Source organism: Cnephaeus nilssonii, assembly GCF_951640355.1.
Source record: "Cnephaeus nilssonii genome assembly, chromosome: 6".
Taxonomy (NCBI): domain Eukaryota; kingdom Metazoa; phylum Chordata; class Mammalia; order Chiroptera; family Vespertilionidae; genus Cnephaeus; species Cnephaeus nilssonii.
In genome coordinates this window covers 11,118,791-11,145,295 of record NC_137077.1, presented here as the reverse complement: position 1 = coordinate 11,145,295, position 26,505 = coordinate 11,118,791, and the positions used below count along the sequence as shown (strand labels likewise).

Below are 26,505 nucleotides of genomic sequence, written 5' to 3'. Positions count from 1 at the left end.
GGAGGGGGCATCTCAGCCAGACCTGCCAGTTTGCAGGCGAGGAAGCTGAGGCTCGGAAAGGTGAAGGAGTTGACGGAGTCTGCCTGGATTCGAACCCAACGCTCGGAAACACGCCCCGCCAGGCTCTGTCCAGCCCGCATTCCGCCCCGCCGCCTTCCTCCCTCCCTCCCTCCCTCCGGTACCCTGACCTTAACTTGGCACGTGCTGGCCCCTGGCTCCCCCCCACCCCCACCCCTTGTCCCCCTTAGCCCTGCCGGGGGAAGGCAGACTGGGGGGCTTCGCAGGGCCTGCGGGGGGCCGCGCCCAGCTAGGGGCCCGGGTTAGAGACCCGCCTCGTCCGGCCTCAGGGACCCGCCGCCCGCCCCGCCCCTTCCGCGCCGGCCCGCGCTGCCTCTGTCCATGGTCAAAGCACCCGGGTAATCCGCCTTTCTCTTCCGCCCGCCGAGCCCCATTCATATTCTAATCACAGCGCGGCCGGCCCGCGAGCGGCCACTCGATCGGGCCCGCGGAGGCGCAGCCCGCCCCCTTCCCCACTTCCACTTCCAGCCCCCGGGCCCTCGCCCCCTCTTTCTGCGCTTTAAACCCCGCCGAGGAGGGGGTCCCTGGGAAAGGCGCGTCCCCACTTGGCCGCCTGGGCTTCTCACAAACTTCGCTGCTGGCGGGAGGTTTGGGGGGCGGGGGGGGAGGGAGAGGCGGGGGGAGGGCGGGAGGCCGGAGGGAGGGGCTGAGACGCAGACAGACTGACAGACAGAGTTACGGGAAGAGGCGGGGAGGGGGTGTCAGAGTGACCAAGGGGGATAGAGACAGAGAGGGACAGAGTCCTGGGGAGAGACAAAGAGACGTGGGGGCAGGGGCTGGACAGAAAGGCAGCCAAAACGGGCGGAATAGAGGGACACAGAGGACGAGGGAAGGAGAGAGAGAGAGAGAGAGAGAGAGAGAGAGAGAGAGAGAGAGAGAGAGAGAGAGAGAGAGAGAGAGAGAGAGGAGACAGAGTGAAGAAGACAGACCTAGAGGAAGACAAAGTTCTGGAGGAGAGGAGTGAGCCCCTCGCACCCTCTCTGCTAAGCGGTCTTCTCACCGCCCAGGTTGGGGGATGGGGTCTTAGGGCTGTGGTTCTCCCCCCCCCACTGTGCCCCCTCAGCTCTCTGTACTCCACGCGTGTCCGCGAATTCGCGTGGAAGAGTCAAGACATACCGCATTCCCAGGACCCCCACTTAAATCCAACCCGGGATCAAACTGGGGGGCACAAGAGGAGACGGAAAGGAGCGGGGCCCACTCGTGGCCACGTAGGCGACTCCCCAGAGTCCCCTGCCGCCGCCACCCCCACGCCTGCGCCTCGCCTGGCCGGGTCCGGGGAGGGTGGGAAGGGGAGAGGGGGCCACATCTAAGCCAATTTTGATTTCGCCTATAATGAGTGCCGGCGAAGGCTGGAGAAGGCCTCTGGAACTTTAAATAAGAAAAACGTTGCTAATGCTATAATAGAAGGGGGAAGTCGGAGGGCTGGGATTGCGTCGCTCGGAGCCCCCCTTTTCGGAGGCGGCTTTTCTTATTCAAAACAGGCCCACAATGGGCTTCACAGTGCGCCTCGCCACGGCCCCATCTGACGAGCGGCCATTCATCAGGCCGGCTGGCCTATCAATGACAGTGCTCCCATCGGGGCTCCTATAAAATGATGCTTTTTCCCATGAAACATCCGCAAACATTTTGACGGGTTTGGCTTTGCCCGGCTGGATTTCTGCGTGTCTCCTCGCTCGCTGGCTTTCTCTCTCCCCCTTCTCCTCTCTCTCCTCTCTCTCTCTCTCTCTCTCTCTCTCTCTCTCTCTCTCTCTCTCTCCTCTTCTTTCTCCTTTTTTTTCCCCTTCTCCCCTTTATCCTTTTGCCCTTGCACTCTCTGCGTTCTCTCGCTCCTTCTCCCCTTCTCACTCCCTCCCTGGGCGGCTCTAGCACAGGGGATCCCCAAACATCAGGACTTTTGGGGGGCGCCTGTGCTGTCCATGGGAAGAGCATGCATTGTGGGTTACTGGAGGAACCCGACATGGATTCCACAGGTTAGTCCTACTGGTGGGGGTTGGGGGGAGACATTGGGAGGGAAAGAGAGGGAGAGGGGGAAACTTCAGAAAGAGTTGCAAAAAGTTCAGAAAGGTCAACTTGACAGTGGAACCCCAGGAGATAACGGAAAGCGAGTAGAAGTTTTCAATCCGGCACGATGTGTGCAAGCGGATGCGTGGAAGTGTGTGTGCAAATGTGTGAGTGTGTATGCACGCGCGCACGCGCCGAGGAGCGCGCTTTCGCTTGCTCGGGACACAAAGTTACGTAAAGATTCGCTGGCTCGTGGCGAGCTCGAGGTGCCACTTGCAGAAACTTTGCGAGCGGACTGCCCCTTCCAGGCGGGTTCCTCCCCCAGGTGGGGGCTCCGGAATAGCGGTGCGCTCTGGGGCCGGCGGCGAGGGCCGGAAGGCCGAGCGGAACGCCCCAGAGGCGGAGTAGGGCTACGGCTTCGCACAGCGCCCGGGAGGGAGGTGGGGACCGAGGCTCCAGCTGGTGGAGACCCGCCGCTGGAGGGAGTGGCGACGGCGAACCCGGTGGTCCTGGGGAACCGCGCCGGTTTGGGAGGTGGGAGCTCCAGGCCGTCCGAGGCCGGCTGTAGCCTCCCTGCGGGGAAGGGGCACCCAGCGATGCGCAGCGGTTGTGACTCTGCCGGAGGGAGGGCAGGACCCAGCGCAGCCCGCGAGGCCTGGCGGCAGGGTCTGCCTACTGCGAGGCGCTTTGGCGGCTGTTGGCTGTGGGCTGTTAGTTTGGGGTCGCGGCGGTCTGTAAAATCTGATGGAAACCAAAGCATCTCTTCCAACGAAAAAGCCGGGCGTTTCCGTTCTTTCTCCAGCAGAGCCTTCGCCCCCTCCCATTTCTAGCAACCTTTAAAGAGCCCCGAACTTCTAAACCTGAATCGTGCTCCCTACGTCCCTTCCAGGTGGAAGACGTGCACCTCCTTCCCTGGCCGCAGTCTGCTGCTCTCGGACTCCGCGGCAGCCTCGGGATTCCTTGGGGAGATGGGGTTGGGAAGGAGCAGGAACCGGGCGGTGAGGGCAGCCTGGGCGGAGGTAGCAGCTTGACGCCAGGCTTGGGAGGATGCGCGGCGCAACAAGTGCCTTCCAGCGTCTGCCGCCCCCTAACACGCGCGCGACCCTTCCCTGTGCAAATAAACAGCACACGGATGCTTTCCCACCTCCAGCCCAACGGGTGTGGGGAGGTGTAGGGGTTATCCGGGCATCGCCCCCAAATGGTCTTTCTTTGGTCCCTGTAGACAGATTTCCAGCGCCCCATCTCTACCCCCAGGCTCCTGCCGAGGCCCTGGTGGCCAGGACACCCCCTAGCTTTGGCCACGCCCGGGCGATCTTCGGTTTTCCAGGGTGGTTGTCTATCTCTGGTTCCCAAGAGCTAAGTTCCTCTTCCATAGCGCTCCCCCGAGTGGGTGTGGGCCCCCTGGGAGTGGGGACAGGCTGAGCTCCGCAGTCCTGCTCACTAGATGCGATGACAAACGAAGGCAAGGAGAGGCGTCTCCTGCTGCGCGCACCGGCTGCTGGCAGAGGCGGGCCCTGCTGGGGTTCTCTCCGCTGGCGGCAAAGAAGGTGCCCAGAGAGGGAAAGAGGTCCTCCCTCCACATTGTCATGTCCAGCGCTTTCTCCTCTGCGCACCTTGTGAGCGCCCCAACTTTAGAGGTGAAGATCCTTGAATTAAACTCATGTCTGTAAGTCACTGTTTGCGGCCAAGGACTGTATTTGCAAGGGGCCCACGGAGGGACTTGGCGTCTCCCGGCCCCGACACCCGCCATGGCCCAGCGGGAGTGTGAGTCGCCCCTTCCACATGCCGGGAGCGGTTCCCTGCGTTCTTGGGGCGATGGAAACGTTCTGATTTCTGTCTTCCCCGCAGCTGATGGCCGTGGGACACCTGGTCACTTTATCTCAACTGCAAACATCCCAAACCGGGAAACTGAACTCTTTCCCCCATCCACTCTCCTCTCCCTTTCGAACAACGGAGACGTCCAGACAGCCTTCCTAAACTCAAAGCCAAGAGGTCTGGTAAACAGGAGCGTGAAGAAATGACACGAGGCGCCCCAGGTGACATGTCGCTCGGGCTTGCACAACCGACGACCGACCGGGGAAGGGCGGCGTGGCGGGGTGCGTCCAGGAGCCTCCCTTCACCTCCCTTCCAGAGAACTTAATCCAATTAGCTCTCCTTGTGAGTCCTCCTTGTTATGCAAAGGTCCTTGCTGCCCGGCCGGCTGAGAGGGGCGCTCCCTGGAGCAGTTCGATTCTGCTCCCTTCCCAGCAGATCGCGCGCGACCAGAACCACGCGTATCATTATCCTCATTTCATCCCGAAAGGGCTCCAACGACCGTTCCGCAGAAGGGCTGGGGCCAAGTCGGGAGCGTCCAGGATCAGAGAGGCCGGCGAGCCGGGCCTCCGTCCTCTGTCCTGAAAAGGAAAATCCCCGCCAAGTGCCTCGGGCCGGGGAGGACGATTTTGCAGGGGCCGGGCTCTCGTGGTGGCCACGGGGCCACTTCAGCGTGACCTCAGGAAACGCGCCCCTTTGTTCCGCGCACCGAGCCGGTAATATATTCCTCAAGTTTCTCCAAAATACCCAACAAGTGGGGGGCGAAGACAATGGCCCCGTCGGGGGAGGCCGGACGGCCGGCGCGCGCCTCCGGGGCCCGCAGCTCGCTCGCTGCAGAGCGCGGCAAGCAGAGACCCTCTCCCGGGACGCCGGCCTCGAGGCCGGACCGCGCCGACGGCGCAGGCCTCGGGGGCGTGCGTGCGTGCGTGCGTGGGGCCGTCGGCGCGCCGTGCGGCCCGTGCGCCCTTTGCAGCTGGGGCGGCGCACGTTCCCCCCCGGCCGCGCCGCAGCCCCCGCGGCACCGACGCCGGCGTACGGCCCCGCGCGGCCCCCACTGCCCACGCGGGCCGCCCGCCCGCCCGTGTTTCTGGCCTGGGGGTCCAATCCAGGCTGCCCTGCCCAGGCGAGCGTTGCTCAGTTCCTGAAGGTACCCGAAAATTCGAGAACGAAGCGGGAAAGGAGGTAGAATTGTAGGTCACGCAGAACTTGTGCGCACAGGGCCCGGGCCAGGTCGGTCGCCTACGCAACAGAAGGGTTGTTCCTCGTTCAACGGGATGGCGCCGTGGAGAGGGGCCCGGCTGAGCCGTCACCGGCGGAACCTTTCGCCTCTACCCAGCTCTGACCCCATCTCCAGAGTCCAGAGCTGGGGCGGCGAAGGCGCCCCTGGAGCGGGATGTGAGCCCCGCGGGCCGCACCGGCGGGAAGGCACGCTGCTTCACAGGTGCCGGCTCAGCACCAGCCCCGACCTGGCTCCGTGGGCCCTCGGGTGAGGCCACTCAGTGGCTGTGCGCGAGGCCCGCGGGGCAGTCAGAGCCCGGTGAGGACGGGGTTCTTGCCTCTTCCATTCTCTCCCAGCTCGGCCCTGGACAGGGAGCCGCCTTCTCCGCCCTGAAGACCAGGCCTGTGGGCCGGTCGAGGCGGGGGTGGGGGTGGGGGTTAAGGGGCCAGGGTCTCGGCTTTGCTCCCGCGCCCAAATGAGTCCGTCTCTCCCTTCACGTGTGTGTGTGTGTGTGTGTGTGTGTGTGTGGCCGGCGATGGGGGGAATGCGCGCCCCCACCCTCGCCACCTGCCAAGCGCCCGCGTCTGGGTTTGGCAGCAGGGTCCAGTGAGAGTCGCTTGGTCCCAGGGTCCCCAGGCCCCGTGGCTGCAGCCTTCACCGGCGCGACCCAGCGCGCGGGCCGGCCCAGGGAGCCCCGCACGCGACTCCACGCGGCCGCGCTCTCCTGCCCGGCCGGCGGGACTCGGAGACCCGGAAAAGTTTGCCGGGGCCGCCCCGCCGCCGGGCCCTGGGATTTCCATAGCCGCGCCCTCCCCCCTCCCCAGTGCGTTGCCATGGAGACTGTTGGAAGTTGGTGGCAGAAAACAGACCCGGCGCAAAGCAAAATATTATGAGTGCAGTTGGGGTGACTTCAGCGGGGCGGGGGGCCGGAGGGCATGAGCGGGAGCCAAAGGCAGAGGCGGACAACAAAGGGCCGAGCGCAGGAGAGAGGAGTTTGCAGGGGCCTCCCCGCCGCTCCGTGAGAGCGGACCGTCCAGCTTCCCAGAGGCGGGGAGGTCTCTTAATTTCTCTCCTGCAGCTCCACCTTTTCTCACCCCCTGCGCGCCCGCCCCCACCCGCCTCTCCGGGTTCTCTTCCAGACACCCGCCCCATCTGAGGTTAGAGGCCAGCTGGCCAGTGCGCCCGCCGCCCCCCAGGAGCCAAGGATCGCCCCGGTGAAAAGGTCCTGGCTTTCCTTCCCCACGACCTGTGGATCCCCCAGGGTGAATTTCTCACCCCCTGCTCCAACCGGATCTGAAAGCGTGAAGGGATAGGATAAGGCAGGACAATCTTGGAGGGTCTGACTCTTTCTCTCCTTTGTACGGTGGGAAAAGCTGAGTTACAGTCCCACTCAACCACTTCAGGCAAATCTAGCCTTTCCAAGATGAATTTCCCAAGCCTGTCAAATGAAGGGGGAGACAGCTCACAGGCTGGGATTCTCCACAAGTTAAACATAGCCCCTCGTTACTGCAGAATCCAGGAAGCATGTGTGAGCTGGTTGCCACTGTCTGACCTGTGACCCACTACACAATTAGTGAATCTCTCCCCAAACTAACAATAAGCTAAGATGTTTTTAAACGTTATTTAGGATTTTAAGAATCAAGAACCTTGGATAACCAGTGTCAAAGGTCCATTGTTTCCTTTCTCAGGGACACCTGAGCTACATCCCCTTAAGTCTTCAGTCAACTCCTTGCATCCCCAAGGAACTTACTATAAGACACTAGATTTTATGGGGCTGTGTCCAGCGTCAATTTAGGAAACACTGAAATGCCTGTGGATGATGGTCAGCATCACACACACGCACAGATGTTGGAGAGAATAAACACTGGCCAGCGTGACAAAACGTTGCCGTCAAAGGAACACTAGACTCTACCCTCCCTTCCCCCCACCCCCACACCCCACCCCTTGCTCAAGCTTTTAGGAAGAGGTGAGGCTGTTGTCACACAGAGCCACCCCTCCTGGTGATCATTTGAGCAAGTGACCCCTTCCCTTCTGCCCTCAGCTGGAAATGAATGGATCGGACGTAGTGACTATGATGGCTGTGGTCTCTCTAAACGTCTACCGCTCAGTTACATGCCTGTGTCCGTGCATGGCTTCGAGCACATATGTGCATTCTGCCTGGTACTTTGTCTATAAAGTAGTTTTGTGGTCATTGATCCTCACAAGGGCTCCGCGAGAGAGGCATTACAGCGACCTGGGTCCAGAACAGGGTTTGTCTTCCACTTCCAACATTGTAAGGTGGCGATTCTAAGTCAGGTTCTGTTTTGGTTTGCCATGGTGTCGTTGCCAAAAGGGCTGAGAAGGGATAAGACGGTGCATCACAAGTTGGGATACCAGGTCTCTGCTTGCATAGAGCCCTGAGAGCCTACCTGCCCCACGTCCTACAGGTCCCTGGGGACACTGTTCCTCTGTCCCTGCTGGGTGCCAGGGACCAGTGGATGGAAAACGTGGGGGAAGTCCCTGATGTTGTTCTCACTCCTTCCACTCTATTTTATGTCTTTGCAATTTTGTTAAGGTCCGGGGGACCCAGAATGAACCCAAGACAGATTATTTGGAAGTGCTGGGTAAACGTTAAAAACTTCTTTGGGTGAATTTAACAGAGGTTTTATTCAGTCTTACTCACTGAGCGCCTGTTGGTGGCAGACCTGGGGGATGAACAAGGCCGAGGCTCCTGCCTTCAAGGACTATAGACTGTGTCTGATGAGAGAAGATGAGGACACACTGAGGGTGAAGAGCACTCCCAGCGACATAAACACAGTCCCCTTGGAGCCTAGAAGAAGGGGTGCTCTCACTTGTGGAGTACCCACCAGGTGTCCTCCCCGGAGCGGGCACTTTTCCCACGTGGGCCATTTAAGCCTTACCGCAGGACTGCGCCGTCCCTGTCTAGACTGAAACAGGGTCTGGGCCCTGCCCGGGGCCACAGCTTGTACGTGGCAGAGGTGGGTGGGAGACCAGACTCGGGAGGCGTGTTTCCTTGCCCCGCCCAACATACTTCATCTGGGCACTGCTGGAGTGCCAGCCGGGCAGGGCTGCGCCATGGCTCTGACCTCGAGGTGGATTTGAGTCCCACTTGGTGAGAAGGGGAACGTGTGGATGAGAGTGGAGAGGCACGGAATGTTGTCATCTTTGGGCTCCCGAGAAAACCACTGTGGAGGAGTCACGTGATTCTGCATTTGAAGAGGATTTTTAATGATGGCCTTAATCGGAGGCAGTACATCAGAGTGGTCGAATATAGATTTTGGACAAATTTAGCTTGCCTCATCCATTAATTCATTAATTCAAGGAAACTATGTGTCTCCCATGTGCCCAGCACTCTGCTAAATGCTGGGCTTAACAAAAATGCCCTCTCTTCCTCTAGAGCATAAATGCTAGACAGACAAACAAGAAAACAAGACAAATAGATGATTTCAGAGCACGTGAAGAAAATGAACGCTACCTGGAGTAATGAGAGAGCCCGGTGATGGGGAGGTGGCTGCCTTTCATAGGGTGCCCTTCTGCCATGTAAAGCCGTGTGCTCTTGGTCTGGAAGCTTAATAACTGCTGAGCCTCAATTTTCTTCTGAAACTGATACAACCATCTAGTAGGGCTGTTGAGCATGAAATGTGAAAGTGGTAATAGATACCATATATTCAATACTTTATGTCTTCACTTTGCTAATAAGCATTTTTTATTTAAATACCTTGTTTATATAATGCTCACCTCAAGCCTATAAAGAAGGAACTGTTGTTCATCACAGTTTAAATGGGCTGAAGGCAGAAGTGAAAGCCAGTGAGATGTTCAGTGAGTTTCGGGCTCCTGCGGTCGGGCTGGCAAAAACATACCTTGATGGTATGGGAAAGAAGATCAACCTCAACAGCATGTGCCTAATTTTCCTGAGGCAGAATGCAAGTAATAAATCTAGCTTTTCTTAAAATCAATGTTTATTAAATGCTTTTCATGGACTAGGCAAGTACTCAGTGCTTTCAGTGCATTATTAGTTATATTTTAATATATATGTATGGGTGCTATTATTACCTACTCCATTTTTTGGGGTGTGTATTAATCCTCATCTGAGGATATTTCCCATTGATTTTTAGAGAGCGTGGAAGGGAGGGGGGAGAGAGAGAGAGAAAGAGAGAGAGAGAGGTATAAATGTGAGAGAGACACATCAATTGGTTGCCTCCCACACAGGGATCAAGCTTGCAATCACGAGGTACATGCCCTTGACTGGAATCGAACCTGGGACCCTTCAGTCCTTGGACTTATGCTCTATCCATTGAGCAAAACCAGCTGGGCTATCTACTCCATTTTATGCAATGGGAAACTGAGGGATATAAAAACTATCCATGAAGGGGGTAAGTGGCCTAACCCATGGGAGATCTATACTCTTAGTCACAAGGCTATATACTGGTTCCCTCTTTTCTCATTTAGTAAGGGAGAAGGTGGGGAAAGGGATAGCCAATAAAGCATACAGCGTTCTAGCAAAAGCAAAGGACTTGCTGTCTTCTCCCTCCATAAAAGTGTTAGGGTAGTTCTTTAAACTGTGGAGACGAAATTTTAAATTATTGTTGGCAAAGATGGGGATACAAAGCATTTGTATCTTTACTATAGACATGAATGTACTGTTGTCTTTGGGATCCATGTGAAGTTCAGTTAACATTTGATTCATTTGAACTGTAGTTCACATTTGCTTAGTCTCTGAGGATGTCTCACATAGAGACACTTCATTAAGCACAAACAAATGAAGCAAAAGCATGATGTGATAATATATATAGCTGTTAGGTAATTTAACAAACAATATGTTGCAGCTAGAAGCCATTCACAGATATGTGTTAACATGACTTCAGATGAATGTGGTGGGACTTAATGAAAATAAATGAGCTTTGACATGAAACAGACCAAGGTTTCAATCCCAAATCGGTCACTTTCTAGCTGTGTGACCCAGGGCAAATGACCTAACTTCTCTAAGTCTCGGCTTCCTTCTTTGTGAAAACCTCCACTCCTTACTTTCTTAGGTTGGTTTAGAGATTATCATGAGATTGTGTACACTCAATTAAATCCAGCTCACTCTGAAATTGCTCAGTAAATGGCAGATTTTATTCTAATAATTATTATCTGGTGTTTCTAGGCCCAAACCTAGGTGTCTAGGTGAGAAACAGGGATAAGAGTCCTGAAAAACATGTTTTCTGTACTATGAAGGCATAGTCCTCGTTCTGATGTCAAGAGAAAGTATTCCTTTCTAAAGCGTTTAGACTGAGGGATTAATTTCATATCTCAGCCTTTCGCGTGAGGAAGGCATTTGATGTGCTCCTGTTGGCCGTGGAGCCATCTTTGTGCTTTCCAGTGTGTTTAAGGAAGTGGAAAATGTGTCCTGGTAGAGGCAGCACCTACTGACTGGAATTTGAATCCTGGAGGAGAGTTCCAGAGGTCACTCAGAGGACATATGTTGCACACTTCTGATGGGGGCCCTCCCAGTTCCAGAATGTGGTGCCCGCCCCTGCCCCCACCCCCCGTACTGTAAGCATCGCTGTGTTAAAGACTGGAGCATTCATTTTACACTTGATGTTCAGGAAATGGAAAACTCAGTTTCATGTGAACCGTTCTCTGAAACTCCTTTTAGCAGGATGCAGAGAAGGTGTCTAGTTCCTCTGTATTTCTTGCATATTTTTAATGTAACAAATGTCAGTTCTGTTTCTGTCTTTCTAATTTGATTTTACCTACATGTAGTTTTTGAGTTTTGAAATGTTAACAGCTTCCTTTGAGAGAGAGAGAGTTCATAAAAAGCAGAAAAGAATTAAATTCAGTCATCATGTTTTCCATTGCATACGGTCCAAATTTAGGCAACGAGGGCTGGATTGACCTGTGCCAGGAGATCATGTGGTTTCTGGGTGTCAGATCCGATCCGCAGAGCAAAATTACTTTAAAATATATACATACAGTTTCTATTTCTGTGGTTGCTTAATCTTCAATAAAACTTAAAAGCACAATCTATTGCTGAGCAGTCAGTGATTATTAGTTGACAGGTGAACTTGGAACTGTTGTGTTCATGTTGTTGCGGTTGTCTTGTCGGAATTTAAAGGGATAATAAGAAAGCCTTTGAAAAGCCTGCAGCCCGGTGAAGGTTGGTTAGCGCTTTGTGTCCTGAGTGTTTTCTGACTACCCAACTCTGCTGAAGGTCAGAGTTATTTAGGCTCAACCTAAGTGAGATTGCTGCATTTAGCAGATTTGTATTTACTCGGAACAGAGAATTAGCACTTCATAAGCACTGATGCCCTGAATCCATCCTGTGGAGAGAATGCACCATCAGTCAACTCAGTGAACTGCTCTAGAACTAGATTTTGAACTGTCATTTGAATAATCTAAAAAGTGATTAGTGCCCTGGTGGTGTTACTCAGTGGTTAGCACATCGGGTTCAGTTCCTGGTCCCGGTTGCCCTGTTGGGGCCTGTGCAGGAGACAACCAATTGATGTGTCTTTTTCACATCGATGTTTCTCTCTCTCCCTCCCTCCCTCCCTCCCTCTCTATCTAAAAATCAATGGAAAAATATCCTCAGGTGAGGATTAACAGCACCAAAAATAAAATAAAATTAGTGATTATCTATTGGTAATTATACCTCCAGCATCTCATTTTTTGAGGTACAAATGCATTTCATGTTTGTTTTGACTTTTGTGAGTGCCTTGAAATCATCTCAAGCCAATACTAGACTTTTGAAGAAGGAAGTATTTCTTTGAAGGTTACAATTCCAGAATTCATAATTTAAAAAAATGAGCATGAGTGGTTTTTTTGGAGTTCCATTTCATCTTTTTCTGAATGACTAGTCTAAGTTTGGGATGTTGATACCCACACCATGTAACGTATTTATACTTTGTGTACCAACTCTAAATACTCGTGGGTAGGTCAAGTTCCTATTGAAATCATTAGGATTTTATAAAGTTTCAGAACGGGGACCATGACACAAACGCAGACCTACAGTATTTCTGGTGGAATTGTGATTGCCTTCAACATTTGCTGTGTTTTCTAGGTGGTGTCGGTTCTGCTGATAACACAGCTTGCGTGGGGGAAGGCTCTGGGAGCCTCTATGAATTCTTTGAGCCACCAAAACCAAAATCAACTAATTTTGTATCACCCATGATTTTAGTATGACTACTAAAAAGGCTAAACTTTCTGTTCCTAGGAGTTTTATTTCTTTTATTTGACGACTTCTTTAAAAAGCAAAACCATTTCCCCCTAAGTATTGTTTGACATCATAGAAAATAAATAACGTGGGCTGGGAAAGCCCTGGGAGTGTACAAGGAAGAACGGCTCCGGAGGCTTGAGGCCCTCCGTTAGAACATTACAACCCCTCGCTTTGGAGAGAAGATTTCTAAAGTGCTGCGCGGTTGTTGTGAGAGGGCCTTTGGTCTGCGTGCACTTCTATTTTCGATTCAGTGGGCAGAGGTTTTGAGGTCGCTGTGGTTGGGTAGGGGAGCTTTTCAGAAATGCCAGGCTTTTAGAAAAAAACACCGCTTTTCTTCTCATCAAGGCTCTGTTTTAAAGTTTGAAAACTTCGCTGTGATTAGAAGAATGAATTATTTCTCAGCTTCGTTGGGGTTTCCTCCGTGTGCCCAGGCTGCAGGGCATTCTCCGTCTCGACCACCGCACAGGGCACAACGGAGGGAGCGTGGGGAGCGGGAGAGCTGCCTGCCCAGGCCTGGACCCCCACACACCAGGCCTGGGACCCACACAGAGGCTGGGTGAGCCAGAGCGAAGCCCAGAAAGCGTGAAGGGCAGAGGGGTCCAGAGGGATCCAAGAAATGAGGATCCTACGAACAGGATTCCCTGTGGATCCTGTGTTTTATTCAAAGCTTTTCTTTGTATTGAAAGATATTTTCAAAAAGAAAGAAACATCTAAACGGTATGATAGTAGATAATTCCTATTTCATTTTTCAATTATAGTTGGCATTCAGTATTTTTTATATTAGTTTCAGGGGTACAGCATCGTGGTTAGACAATCATAAACTTTACACATTGAGCCCCCTGATATTTCCAGTACCCACCTGACACCATACACAGTTTTTACAATATTATTGACTATATTCCCTATGCTGTATTTTACATCCCCATGACTATTTTTTTAACTACCAACTTGTATTTCTTAATCCCTTCACCTTTTTTACCCAATCCCCCAATCTCCCCTCCATTTGATCACCATCAGTCTGTTCTATGTAGATAAACAGATCATTTTTGAGAAGGAAGGAAGGGAAAATAGCAAGGAAGGAAGAGACCCAGGGAGGATGGGACAAAAAGAGAAAACAACATTGAAATCATTTTTGGTAATTACCGGCAGGCTGACTTAATGAGTTATTTTCGAAAGTATTACTTGAAAGAAAAAATAAAGTGACTCCCTTTTTTAATTGAGTAGTGGAGTCATGAAATTTATAATCTTTTCCAGGCACTGTGCTGAATGCTAAAGCGTGTCTCACCCCATTTCATTCTCATGCTGAGTTTATGGCATCATTGCCCCCATTTTACAGATGAGGAAACTGAGATTCAGAGAGCCTAATTAACATGTCCAGGCCAGGCGGCTGGTGTCAAACCAGGATTTGGACACATTACTCTGATTTTCAAAGCCAGGCTGCCTCCTTGCCTCCTTGCCAAGCCTGGAACTGGAAGGAAGACCTCGGAGATGTCCTTCCTCGCTCACCTGCTCTACTGATAAAGGCGTTCAGGAGGTCTAGTGATCCCTGATCCTGTGGGAGACAGCAGCTCACACCGCAGATCTTTGGAGACACTGCCCCGATGTGACCTTGGCAGCAGGCTGCTGACCGAGGACGCCCACGGGTGCTCCTTCCTGCCGGGGAGCCTTCCTGCAGTGTGTGCCTTTCACCTCCAATCATTCTCAGAGCTTCCGAGTTCAGCCTGGCACCACCGCTGGGTAGTGCTCCTCCCACCAGTTACTGGCAGATTTGACATCTTACACACATCATCAAGGGCTTCATATCTGTTTACTTACAGATACGATTCTCCTCCTAATAGGCGCAACCTAAAAACCTTGGTGTTAAAATAGCAGCGTCTTCCATTTGCACAGCATACTAGTTTGCAATCACTGATTCAGTCATTAATAGCAGGGAGTTTGCCGTCATTGAATCATTAACAGATGCGGCATCCCATAGGTTTGGTGAGAATTGGCTTTGCCATGGGCTAGAGGTGTGAATGAACTCAGCAAGTTAGGTAACCTCTCCGAGCCTAAGTTTGTCAGTAAAGTGGGGCCACATATAGTGCCCACCTATAGGGTATTGTGAGAATTAAGTGATTCATGTAAAGGGGTCAGCCCGGGGCCATGGCACGTTGTCCAGGCTCAATAAACAGAAGGTGCTGTGAGTGTCACTAGCTTCTCCTTGTGTTGCCCTAGTAGCTTCCAAGACCTACCATCTCCCTGCCCCCATGGATCACAGAGAAGAAAACAAAATGTATACAACACTTCTGCTGTGCTCAGTCTTTTTTAAATTTTATTTTTTCATTAGAGTTTACATACAGTATTCTTTTGTATTAGTTTCAGGTGTACATCATAGTGTTAAACAATTGTATATTTCACAAAGTGATCGCCCCAATATTTCTTTTCTTTTCTTTTTTTTTTTTGGTTAATCCTCACCCGAGGATATTTTCCCGCTGATCTTTAAGAGAGAGTGGAAGAGGGAAGGAAAGGCAGAAACATTGATGTGAGAGAAACACATCAGTTGGTGCCTCCTGCACATGCCCGATCAGGGGTGAGGCTGGGGAGGAGCCTGCCTGCAACCACAGTACGTGGTTCGTAGGCCAATGCTCTAACCACTGAGCAAAACTGGCTAGGGTGCCCCAATATTTCAAGTACAAAATCTTACTGTTTGCAGCAGCATGAATGGACCTAGAGGGTATTATGCTAAGAAAAATAAATCAGAGAAAGACAATTATCATATGATTTCACTTATATGTGGAATTAATAAATAAGTGAACAAACAAAATGGAAACAGACTCAGAGATACAGTGAATGGACAGGTGGTTGCCAGAGGGGAGCGGGTGGGAGGGTGGGTGAAAAGGTAAAGGGATTAAGAGGTACAGTTTGGTAGTTACAAAATAGTCACAGTGATGTCAAGTACAGCACAGGGAACATCGTCGATAATACTGTGCTCAGTCTCTTCAGTACGTGACCTCATAAATCTGTCTGCTAGGTGGGATCAGTCCCACTTTACACTCAGTGACAATGCCCTGCAGTGGGATGGAGTCACATGCACTGTTTCATATAACGAGTGAGCATCTAAACTGAGGTTTGTTATGGCGACAACACTGATGGAGCTTCCTTTCACCCAGGCCATCTCCACGCCAGCTGCAAATGTGTAGTCAGCGGGCGGGGCTGGTGGTGTGCCTCCCTCGTGGGGTCTGACTGTTCTGAGCTGCCTCCCGGGTACCCATGCACATGGACCTGAAGTGCGTGTACTGTCCATCCTCATTTTGCGTGTTTACTTAGCGTGTCTTCCTTTGTTTCTCCAGATTCCCACCCATGTCTTTACTATCTGGGCTCGGTCGAGAGCACCCACTAGAGTGTCTTGCACAAGTCAGTGCTCCATGAATAGTGGCTTGATACAAATCACTCCATCCTCATATCACGAAGGATGCTGCAACTCGGCTTGCTTTTGAGGAAGCCTGGCTCAGGGTTCCATGAAACAAGTACTTCATCATTAGCTGCAGACGAACTGACACTCTTTTGAGACTACTGAGTGCCAGGTGTGGCGTTGGTGCTTCATTCATTTCTTCCTTGCCCTCCCTTTTCTCCATCCTTTCCTTCTCGTCTCATCGGTCTGCCCTGTTGTGCCCAGCACCATCCACAGGCAGGGAATAGTGGGTGAATAAGGTACAGTCAGCTCTCAAGGAGCTTAAATTATTTCTCCTAATCCTCATAACAACCCATGGGGTAGATTTTTAAAATACGATATAGGAAGGAAATTGAGGCCCATGAGGTTAAGTAATTTTGCCCAGGGTTGCAGAGCCGACTAGTCACTTGTAAGGAGAGGATTAGGAAGAGTGTCCTCCTGGCTTCCAGGGCCACGTTCTTTTCACTCCACCAAGAGACCCAAGAGTCCAACTGAAAGACTGATGACAGGGAAGGGACTAATGTGGGATGCTTTGGGGTGGGCATGATATAAAAATTATAAAAGCTAGGAATTACAGTGCTTATCATGGAAGCACTCTCTCTGCCTTATTCTCTGAATTCTCATACAAATTCCATGAGGAGCTGTATTACTCCCCCCATTTTGCAGATGAAAAAAACCGAGGCTCATGGAGGTTGAGTCACTCGCCCAAGGTCATACAGTGAGGAGGTCAGACTTGAACCTGGCAGCTGAGCTCCAGAGTGCATGCTGTTGACTGCTGCACTGTGATCAAAACAAAGTGCCTCTGTCATAAGCGGGTCCCTGGGAGTCATCTTGGCGCCACGTATCTAGACCTTGCTCAGTGCCGGGCACTGTGCGAAGTGCTTTCCATGCCCCTGTTCTCTGAAGCCTCGCGCCACTAAGGTGAGACAGGCAGATTATTATGATCCACCTTCTACCGGAGGGGACCCTGAGGTTTAGAGACTTTGCCTGAAGTCATTCAACCAGGAAGTGCTAAGGCAGGAATTCAGACCATTCACGCATAGCTAGTTACTAGACCCACGTGCTTCTGTTCATTCCCTAGATCAGTGGTCGGCAAACTGCGGCTCCTGAGCCACATGCAGCTCGCGAGCCGCGGTTTGCCGCTCTGTTGACTAATGAGTTTGCGGACCACTGACCTAGACTCTCAATTCCAATAATTACAGGCTGCTGTTGTTCCTTGTGATTAAGCCCCTATCCCAGTGGTCGGCAAACTCATTAGTCAACAGAGCGGCAAACCGAGGCTCGGCTCACGAGCTGCATGTGGCTCGCGAGCCACAGTTTGCCGACCACTGCCCTAGATATTCTCAGGAAATGGTTCAAAAGAGAAAAAGTGATATGCACCCAGTTGTTCATTGAAACATTATAAAAAATAGGAGCATTAGTTTAGCGGGTCACCGGGCTACTTTTAAACAATAGTAAGTGTGAAAGACATGCCACATAGGACAAATGTGCACTATAGGATGTTAAAAGGAATGGAAATTGCATGTTTGCTGAGGTTACAGTTCACACGTGCATAGGTAGTTCACATGTTCTAAGGGTGGGCTTGTGGGTGAATGTGTTTTCTTCTTAACATTTTAAGATATAATTTCTATGATAGCTTAGCATAAGAAAGAAAAAAGGAGAAGGCCATCTTGGGATTTATCTAAAAAGTTCAGGCTAGTTTGAAGTCTGTTTGGGAAAGAGGTTAAAACACACACACAACAACCTAGGAAAGAAGTGATGTCAAGAATCGAATAATATCAGATGCTGTGCACAGTGGGTAACCTTGGCTCCAGTAGCCATTTCAGATTTTTATGTTTTAATAATAATGTAATGATAGAGAAACAAAAAGTCTACTGACATTAGAAAGTAGTGGGTATGCCCTCCCCCTCATGCCAAGGGAAATGAAATTTTTACAGCATGGTTATGCAACTATGTACATTAATCTGATGCTCCCAGGGAGATTTTCAGAGCAGAGATCTGCTTTTGCATTGAATTTATCTTCGACAGGAGATGGCACTGAATACCTTAGCATTGACTTCCTCTAGTCTGAGGGACTGTGGTGAGCTCATGATCTGTGAACCGATGGCTTTGGTGTACCCTCAGGGTTCACTCGCTAATTCTTGTATATTGCAAATAATGATGCCACAACGAATCTCTTTGCCTATTTTAGAGTTTTATATATTGAGTTGTCCTGAAGTGAGAAAGGGCAGTAACATTACTGAGCACCTATTGTGTGTTTGGTATTACGTTAGACACAGCTTCGTACTCACAGTGAGACTTTCAGGCATATATAATGATGGGTGTTACAGTATACATAAGGGTTAGGTTAGAGTCAGAGGCAAATCCTGTCTCAGCTGCTTCCCGCTGTGTGATCGTGGGCAGGTCATTGCTGTGCTGATGCTGTTGATGAAGATGACGGTGCTGGCATTGGGAGGCCACCTTCTAGGAGATATCATTATTGTCACCCTGGACTCACCTGCATTGTGCGTGATTGAGACTCCAACTGATGAGGAAGAGACACAGGGACACTGGCCACTGGCTGGGGCAGTGAGGACAGTTAGCCAGAAAGAGGGCAGGGTTTTCATCTTTCCTCAATCAGGCCTTTCTTTCTCCATCTATAATAGGGGTAAGGGAACGTTCGGCCGGTGGGCTGCATAAGGCCCTCAAAACCATTTGGTCTGGCCCTCCAAGGCATTAGGGGTGAGTTAATGAAATGTTTGACCAAATATAGCAGGCTAATTTTTAGTTGACAATTTTGTATGGCCCACAAGTGATGTTATAAATATCCAAGTGGCCCGTGTCAGGGAAAAGGTTCCCCACTCCTGCTCCGAGCCTTAATTAGAATCTTGCAGTGGCCTCTTGTTGCGTAGGACCAGTAAGTCCTGGGCTTTGCCTGGGTCAGTCCTGGTTTACACACGTGGTCCTGGCAAAATTATTCATACTGTCAGTCTCAGAAGTGCCCAGGTTTGGATGGTGGGTGACATGGTCTCCTGCTTCCCTGTCTCTTCCCTCCAAGGTTGCATTAGCAGCAGCAGATGGAGCTGCCCACACAGCTCTTGTGCTTATGCCACACTCAGGTAAAAAACACTCAGAGATTCCCAGCCTCCCACTGCACAAACCCCAGACTCCTTGACCCAGTCCCGAACACAGAGGCAGGGCTCTGTTGTGTGCACGCCCCATAGCATCTCACGGAGTGCTCGTCCAACAGAATGGTCTCGATGAACACGTGTGAATTACTACCTGAGTGAACATGTGCATTCACACTCAGGATGCTTGTCAGTTTCCGGACTGCATCATTCTTCCACCAGCTGCAGGGCCTTTGCACGGGCTGGTCCTTCTGCCAGGAACACCCCTCCTTACCTGGGTGGTAGCATCTTGCCTTCTCATTCTTACTGCTACTTCCTCTGAGAAGCTTCCCTGGCTCTCGCAGATTAGGACAGACCTCCGTTTTCCTTCGCCCGAGGCTCTCTGGGTAATGACACCTCCATGTGTGTGATTATGTAATAGCTGGCTCCCAGCCTAAAGTCTAACCTTCCATGAAGACAGAAACCATGCCTTCTTGTTCACTGCTGTGTCCCTGCTGTGTAAGTAGCCCAGTGCCTGGCACATGGTACTCCATAGTGGTTGATAAACAAATAGTGGGATGGATGAATGTAAACAACCCAGGAGGCGACCGTTTCTGAGCCAGTGGAGTTCGAATCACCTGTTTAAAGCCCTTCGGTGGCTTCTTAGCACACTTGGAATAAATGCCGTGTTACTATGGCCAGCAAGGCCCTACACACTTGAGGCCCTTCCTAACTTCCTGGCCTCATTTCCTACTGCTCGCCCCTCCTGCCTCTCCTCTGCCACTCTGCCTCCTGGCTCCTCCTCCCACCTCCAGGCCCACGCCTACCTCAGGCCTCTGTACTTGTTCTGACACCATCTCACCCGAGAGGCTTTCAATGTCCCCCTCACCAACACACCACCCCATCCCTTCCGTCCATGCCACGGCGGCTTTGTCTGCACTACAGAATCTAAGCTCCCTGAGAGCAGGGACCTAGCCTGCCATGTTCATCACTAAGTCCCCAGAGCCCGCAGACAGTCAGCGCCCAATCCATATTTGGTGGGCAAAGGAAGGGATGAAAGCAGGGACAGGGTGGGAGGGGGCGGGGGCGGGGGCTGTCCCTTGGAGGCAGGGCAGGGGCCCCTTCCTGGAACCCAGGGGCCTCTGGGGCAGGGCCTCTGGTGTCGCCATGACAACCCACTGACCTGAGTTCTCCCCAGGAGAGGCCACAGCTGCCCACCTCCTGGGCCCAGACTTTCCATCGGATCCTGCGTGTCCTGTGTGTCAGCACCGTGGGGAGAGAGGAAAAGGGGCTGGGAGAGAATGATCAAGAGGAAAGCACACCCTGGTGCCGGGGGAGATGGAAGCAGGCCACGCTGGGGTGGCTCCACTGGTAATGACCAGGGCCCGAGGTGGGTGGGGGAGGAGCCATGGGGCCTGGTCCTCCCTTGGTAGCTGTGAGTGTGGCACGTCAACTCTTTTATGTGGCATTTCTCAAGCTGTGAATTCCTAAAATAGGCCCAGCACAGCCCGAAAGACTGTTGATAGAAGGAATCTGAATAATGCCTTCTATTAAAACCGGGTGACACTTTCCAAGTCAGGCAGCGTTTCTGCAGGTATTGCATAAGTCAAGAACTCCCCGTTCTCACCCAGTTGCTCAGAAACAAAGCTAGTCGTGCTACTCCCCCACGGCTGGAAACTCACGCCTGCTCCCAGCTGCCTGCAGGCCCTGAGCCTGGCCGGTGAGGCCTTGGTGATCCGCTCCCAACCAACTGTCCCACCTGTCACCCACCACTCCGTGGGTCCCCCGTCAGTGAACTCCTCACCTTTCCCAGAACCCACTTTGTGCCTTTGCCCCTGATGGCAGCCCCCTTGTCCAAAATGCCCTTCTTGCCTCCTGGGTCCGGCAGATGCTGAGTCCTTTAAGGACCCCTTGTGAAGCAGCCGGGCCAAGTGGGAAGCTCCCTCCTGTGCCCCACAGCACCTCATTGTAATAACTGACGTGCTCCTGGTCCCTGCCAGCCTCTGGAGCAGTGTGCCAGGGGAGTGCAAACCTGCTTTGGAGGCAGACAGACCTGACCCAGCTCGGCCACCAACTAGCGGGGAGAGGGGGGGCTTCACCAGGCTTCTCGGAGTCTGTTTGCGCCTCACAGACCGAGTTGTTGAAGGCGCTGTTGCTGGGAGGAGTAGAGATGAGGCATGTGAAGCAGGGTGACTGGTGTGGGGGGGATGCTCAATCAACGCACCGCTGCTGTCTGTCCCTGTTGCTCAGCTGGGGGCCCCAGTGGAGAGAGACCATGCTTTCCTTGTCTTCCCATGTTCCCCAGAGCCAAGCTAAGTGCTTCCCCTGTGTTACTTTAATCTTTGTAAATCCCGGGAGTAGGGCTTTAGGAAGGTTCAAGAACCATCCCAACGTTACATAGCTGATACATGGCAGGGCTGGGATTTGAAATCCAACTGTTCTAACTCACTCCAGTTCTAACTCCAAAGCCCATGTTCTTCCTGCCTGCCTCTGTCATCTGTGCTGCCCCCCCTCCCCCAATCACTCCACATCAGCCCCGGGCCTTCTTGCCATTCCTTAAACGGTCACGCAGGATCCCTCCTCGGGCCTGTGTGGTTCCTACTCTCTGAACCTTTGCAGGCCTTGCCCCTCACTGCACTGTCTCCAGTGCTGGTTTTTTCTCAGAGGCATCCTGGGGGCAAGGAGTGGGTAGGGAAATCTTCTGTCCACCCTTCTCTGTTCCTTCACCTACTTCGTCCAATCATCACCCCAGCTCTGTGCCTGTCACTGTTCCTGGCTCTTGGGGAAGAAAGCACTGAACAGGATAGACAAGGTTGTTAGAGCTTACATTTTTAAGGTGGGGACAATATATACTAAAAAAGAATACAGAAACATACAAGATATTTTCAGGTCCTGAGAGCCTGGTCATCCAGGGGTATCATACTTGTTATCATATATTGGCTTCCAGTTAAATAGCATTTGTCTGTCCATCTCTTCTGTTGGAAGTTTACACGGAAGGTACTTGATGATCAATTGCAAGAAGATGGATGGATGGATTTGAGAGAATAGCTGGTCTGTGCTCACTGTGAGGCAGCAAGAAGCAGTGGCATAGGCTGTGGAGACAGAAGGTCTGGGTTTGAATTCTGAGCCTAATCCTCCTGCCTGACCTTGGCCAAGCCACTGCCAGTTCTAAACCCCAGCTTCCTTATCTGTAAAGTGGGATGAAGTCCCACCTCATGAGGTGGCTGTGAGGCTCTGATCAGGTTCTGTATGTCACTGGGCTCTGTGAACGTCAAGGACAACCTGCCTCTGGAGAACCATCCCTGCCGGCTCCTCCTGCCAGACCAATGCCTGTGGGCGAAGCCCTGCTTCCTGGTGGTGGTGTTTTCCTGCTGCTGCGAAGGGAACCAAGCCTCCTACAAAACCCGATAACCATGTGTGGCTCTGTTCAACCTCATTGTGTGAACTTGAGAAAGTCATTTCAAGTTGGGGTTTCCAAATCTTCGATCCAAAGTGGGAGACATGAAGAACTGCCTCCAAGGAGCGTGGTGAGACTCCTTGCAAAGGGAACACCCACAAGGCATCATCCGTGCCCTGCTTCCTGCCCGTGGCCTCAGAGGAGTTGGGGGAAGGGGTCCTTGGCGGCCCGGAGCCTACACTCACAGCGTCAGTAAATCCTGTTGGCACTCAGAGCAGGCTTGGTCCTGGTGAAAAGGTCAGATGATTTTTATGGATCTAGAATGAGGCAACTGGGAGCAGGGAGCTATCCGCGTGTGAACTGAGCTCTCCTCCTGCATCTCCGAACACAGTGCCTCTGTTCCAGCATCGATCACAGTCTGCCTTGTGTTAGAACTTTTGCTTCAAGCCTCAGTTTTCACCTCTGTAAACAGAGATATTAAAACCACATAACATTGTTCTGAGGTTTAATTTAAACCAGATATGTGAAAATACCTTGTGTAGTACCTGGCACACGTAGGAACTTTGTTGCTTTTCGAAAAAGTAATGCATTCAACAACATATTTATTCTGCAACATCTGTGGGGCCAGGCGCAGGGCCAGCCACTGGCACAAGGTAGTGAACAAAAACAGCAGAATCTTTGCACTCATGAGCTTGGGGAGTAACATCTGCTTGGCTTTCTAGAGGGCAAACCCCACTTATTCATGTCTACGTCACTCACAGCTGCTTGTATCTAGAAGGCACAAAATATATATATTTTTGAATTTTGCTTGCTTTGTTTAGAAAACCGCCTTTGGCCCGGCCACAGTGGCTCAGTGGTTGAGCATCAACCTATGAACCAGGAGGTCATGGTTTGATTCTGGGTCAGGGCACATGCCCAGATTGCGGGCTAGATCCCCAGTGGAGGGGCGTGCCAGAGGCAGCCAATCGATGATTCTCTCTCATCGATGTTTCTATTTCTCTCCCTTTCTCTCTAAAATCAATAAAAATATATTAAAAAGAAGAAAATCACCTTTGACGCGGTGTACTTTTTTATGCCTATGTGGTAAAAAAGAAAATGGTTAGAAAGTCCTGTAGATAAGTGGACTTATTGATCTATATGTTGTACATTCTAGGATATCACATGTATCGGTAACGTAACATTTATTGAGGCCAGGTTACAGGAAAACTTTCTACCAGGTGCTAGTGGAGAGTCAAAAGAAATAGGGTAAAGTGGACTCCATGCTAAAGATGTTTCAGTTCTAAACTGAAGAGCCTGTTATGTATAACAAAGGCTGGCAAAGAAATACATAAATGCATTTAGCAAAAGTTGTTATGTCTACCTTAATCAATAAAGAAATTAAAAAAAAAGTTGTTATGTCTAAGAGTTTTAGCAAAAGTTCGGATGCAGGGCAGACTGTGACCAATGCTGCCATGTTGGCACCGTGTTCTGGAGATAGAATGGGACGTGGGTGAAGAAGGGCCTGGTTCACACAGGGAGAGAGCACTGTGGTTAGGACCCGAGGGCGAATGCTGGTCCTGCCTCTGTCTAGCTGGGTGGCTGTGGACAAGCCACCTGGTCTTTCTGAGACTTAGTTTCCTCATCTCTAAAATGTGCATATTACTAGCACCTACCCCAAAGGGTTGTTAGGAGGATTACATATGATGGTGATGTAATGCATTTGCCTAATGCTTGGACCACAGGGCCTCAATACATGGTGGCCTTTATTATTAAATCATATAATTATAAATAAATAAGACAGATGAACACTGTGTGTTTATTAGAAGTTCAATATGAATGTCATCCCGGTTGAGTAACTCTTGATCTTTGCAAGACCAAAATCCATTGTTAATAGTTTTAAAGTTTACTTCTGGTGACTTAAATAGGGGCCTTCCAGTCATATGGAGCAACCTGACCAATGGAACACGAGGTGCAGATGCCACTGTCGGTCCTATGAGGGAAGAAGGCAGAGGTCAAAGAGCAGCTGTGGCTCCAAGGCCGTGGCCTGTTGGGATATTTCGGAGTCTCACCCCATGCACTCTGGAATGCAGGGCCTTTGAATGCTCTGAGAACTCCAGGCAGGTCTCCAGAACAACAGAGTGATGGTTCTGCCATTCTGGGCACTGCTCAGACCACCATCTGGACCCTCCAGGAGTCCATCCTGGGTGCTGCTTGTTCAAGTGGACGTTGATTAACTAGAAGACAGCCAGAAGCAGGTGAATTGGGTGGCAAAGAAGCGAGAACAATTTCTTCCACGAAAGAGCTGAAACAGGCAGGGTACTTGGACTGGAAAAAAAGGAGATGGGATGGCTATCTTCCTAATTGGTCCATGTGCAAGGGTGACCAGGTTGTTCTGTGTTGCTCTCAGGAGCAGAGCAGGGTAGCAGAGTGCCTGCGGACACAGGTCATGGGGTCAGAGAGATCTAGTGGGTGCAATGGGGAGGGGAAAGGCTTCCTTGGTGAGAATTCTTCTTTCTTTTTCTTGAATGGCCCTTTCAATCCTCTCTCCCTTCTTGTAACTTGCCTTCACCTCTCCAGTGTTGGGGGTGAGCAGTGTGGAGGACAGGCACAGACATCAGGGAAGTTTATACTTGACTCTGGTGGGCTGCCCTCTCTTGCCCACCTGGGGTTTAGTCCAGCTCCTCTCCAGAATGTCTCCACGAGTTCTTCAGAGAGGCCCCGCCCATCACTGGGAGTCTCCCTGCAGGAAGAGGCCTTTTGAAGGGCTCCAATTGTAACAGGCCTAATCCTGGCACAGGCAAAGTGGGTGAGAGAGAGCCAGCATTTCTCTTAGTTTCCCGTTTCTGTGTGTGTGTGTGTGTGTGTGTGTGTGTGTGTGTGTGTGTGTGTCGGGGGGAGGGAGGGCGTGTTGGTTAACGTGTGATGATGTGTGCCCATGCACGTGAGAGCAAGTAGGTGGGAATACCTAGGTAGCAGGACCAGGGACTGGCCCAGAACAACAGAAACGGCTGTTGGTGGGAGGGTTTGGCGGAGGAAGAAGCTGCACATTTCAGTAGACGCCGTTTAAAATCAGCCGTGGCTGCTGCCAGGGGAAAGTGCCAGGATGGAAGGGATTAGAAGGTCTGAGCGGAGACATTCTGGGGAGTCCTGAAAAGAATTCGGAGATTTGTGTTCAGATGCGGTTTTCAGTACGATGTGATGACAGACGCCCACCTTGTGCCATCGCCGCTCTGAAAACATGGCAAGCCATGTGTTTCTCGATTGTGCATTTCCTATCTGGAAGGGTAGCGCTGTAACATTTTTAATTTCTCTGCTGCTCGTTGCTTCCTCAGAAATAACAGATTTTCGTATCCTCTTAACAAGCTGGCTCCTGCTTGGATATTCTGGTACTTATTTACAGTTGTAGAAGCAGCTTTTAAAAGAGCAGTTTGTTGGAACATAAAATACAAAACAAACACCCAACATGTCTCCTTGCTGTGTGCGTTTGCTCCCCCGCTCCCCCTGGTTTACTCACTGGCGTGGCTGCTTTTTACAATATGTTACAAAGGTGTTAACTAAGGATCTTTCCCTTGGCTCTCTGAATCATGAGGAGTCACATTGCTTAATCTCTCTAAGCTTCAGTTGCTTTCTAGGAAACACGGAGATTAAAATCTTCACTTTTGGAGCTGTCAGAATTCAATGAGATAACATATGCAAAGGGCCTGGCCTATTCAAGTAGATGTCCAATAAATGCTAGTTCCCATATTGTAGAGACGGCAACGGGAGACTGCCCCGGGGAAGAGCACACAGCCACAGCTCTAGTCAATTCTGCTGTAACACCACATATGCATTCCTAGAAATCACCACCGCACTGCAGAATCTCACAATAAAAGCCACAGAGTTTACTGGAAAAGTAAGCTAGGGGCACAACACTCAGAAACTTTGTCAGTGACACATTGAAAAACTAATAAAATGGTAGCACAGTTTGCACATGTTAAATGGTTAAGAGAGAGATAAATACAATAAATAGGACACTTCATGTTGGAAAAGACCTGAAGTGGAAGTGGACGTGTGAAATGCCAGCACATGAGTTAGTTATCCGGGCAGGTGTGGCTTGTAACACACATGTGACCTTAAAGTGGCTGGTAGAACTTAAAGTGGCTTGAGGTGTGAGCGTGTGAATTTTGCATATTCCTTTGGGGCTAAATACGGTTTTCTGTATTCACCTCCTCTTTGTTACAGAAAAAATCAAGCGTAAGCAAGCACAAAGTTTGCTAAGTGCTCAAATCGCTTCCTAACATATTACTTGCATTGGACCCCATTTTTATT

General features: G+C 51.1%; 1 protein-coding gene across 2 annotated transcripts in view; it reads left to right on the top strand.

Moving 5' to 3' along the window:
* Nucleotides 1-2,005: 2,005 nt before the first annotated feature.
* The window catches only part of RFX4 (regulatory factor X4), a gene marked incomplete at both ends in the record, with an annotated part of 127,731 nt that continues 103,231 nt past the window's right edge, over nucleotides 2,006-26,505 (top strand). The window contains one exon of one of the 2 annotated variants that reach the window (XM_079773681.1): nucleotides 2,006-2,048. In XM_079773681.1, coding sequence (XP_079629807.1) covers nucleotides 2,006-2,048 — 43 coding nt within the window. Of the gene's footprint in view, nucleotides 2,049-20,122; nucleotides 20,193-26,505 lie in introns of those variants that run through there. The other variant, XM_079773680.1, reaches the window with a different exon arrangement.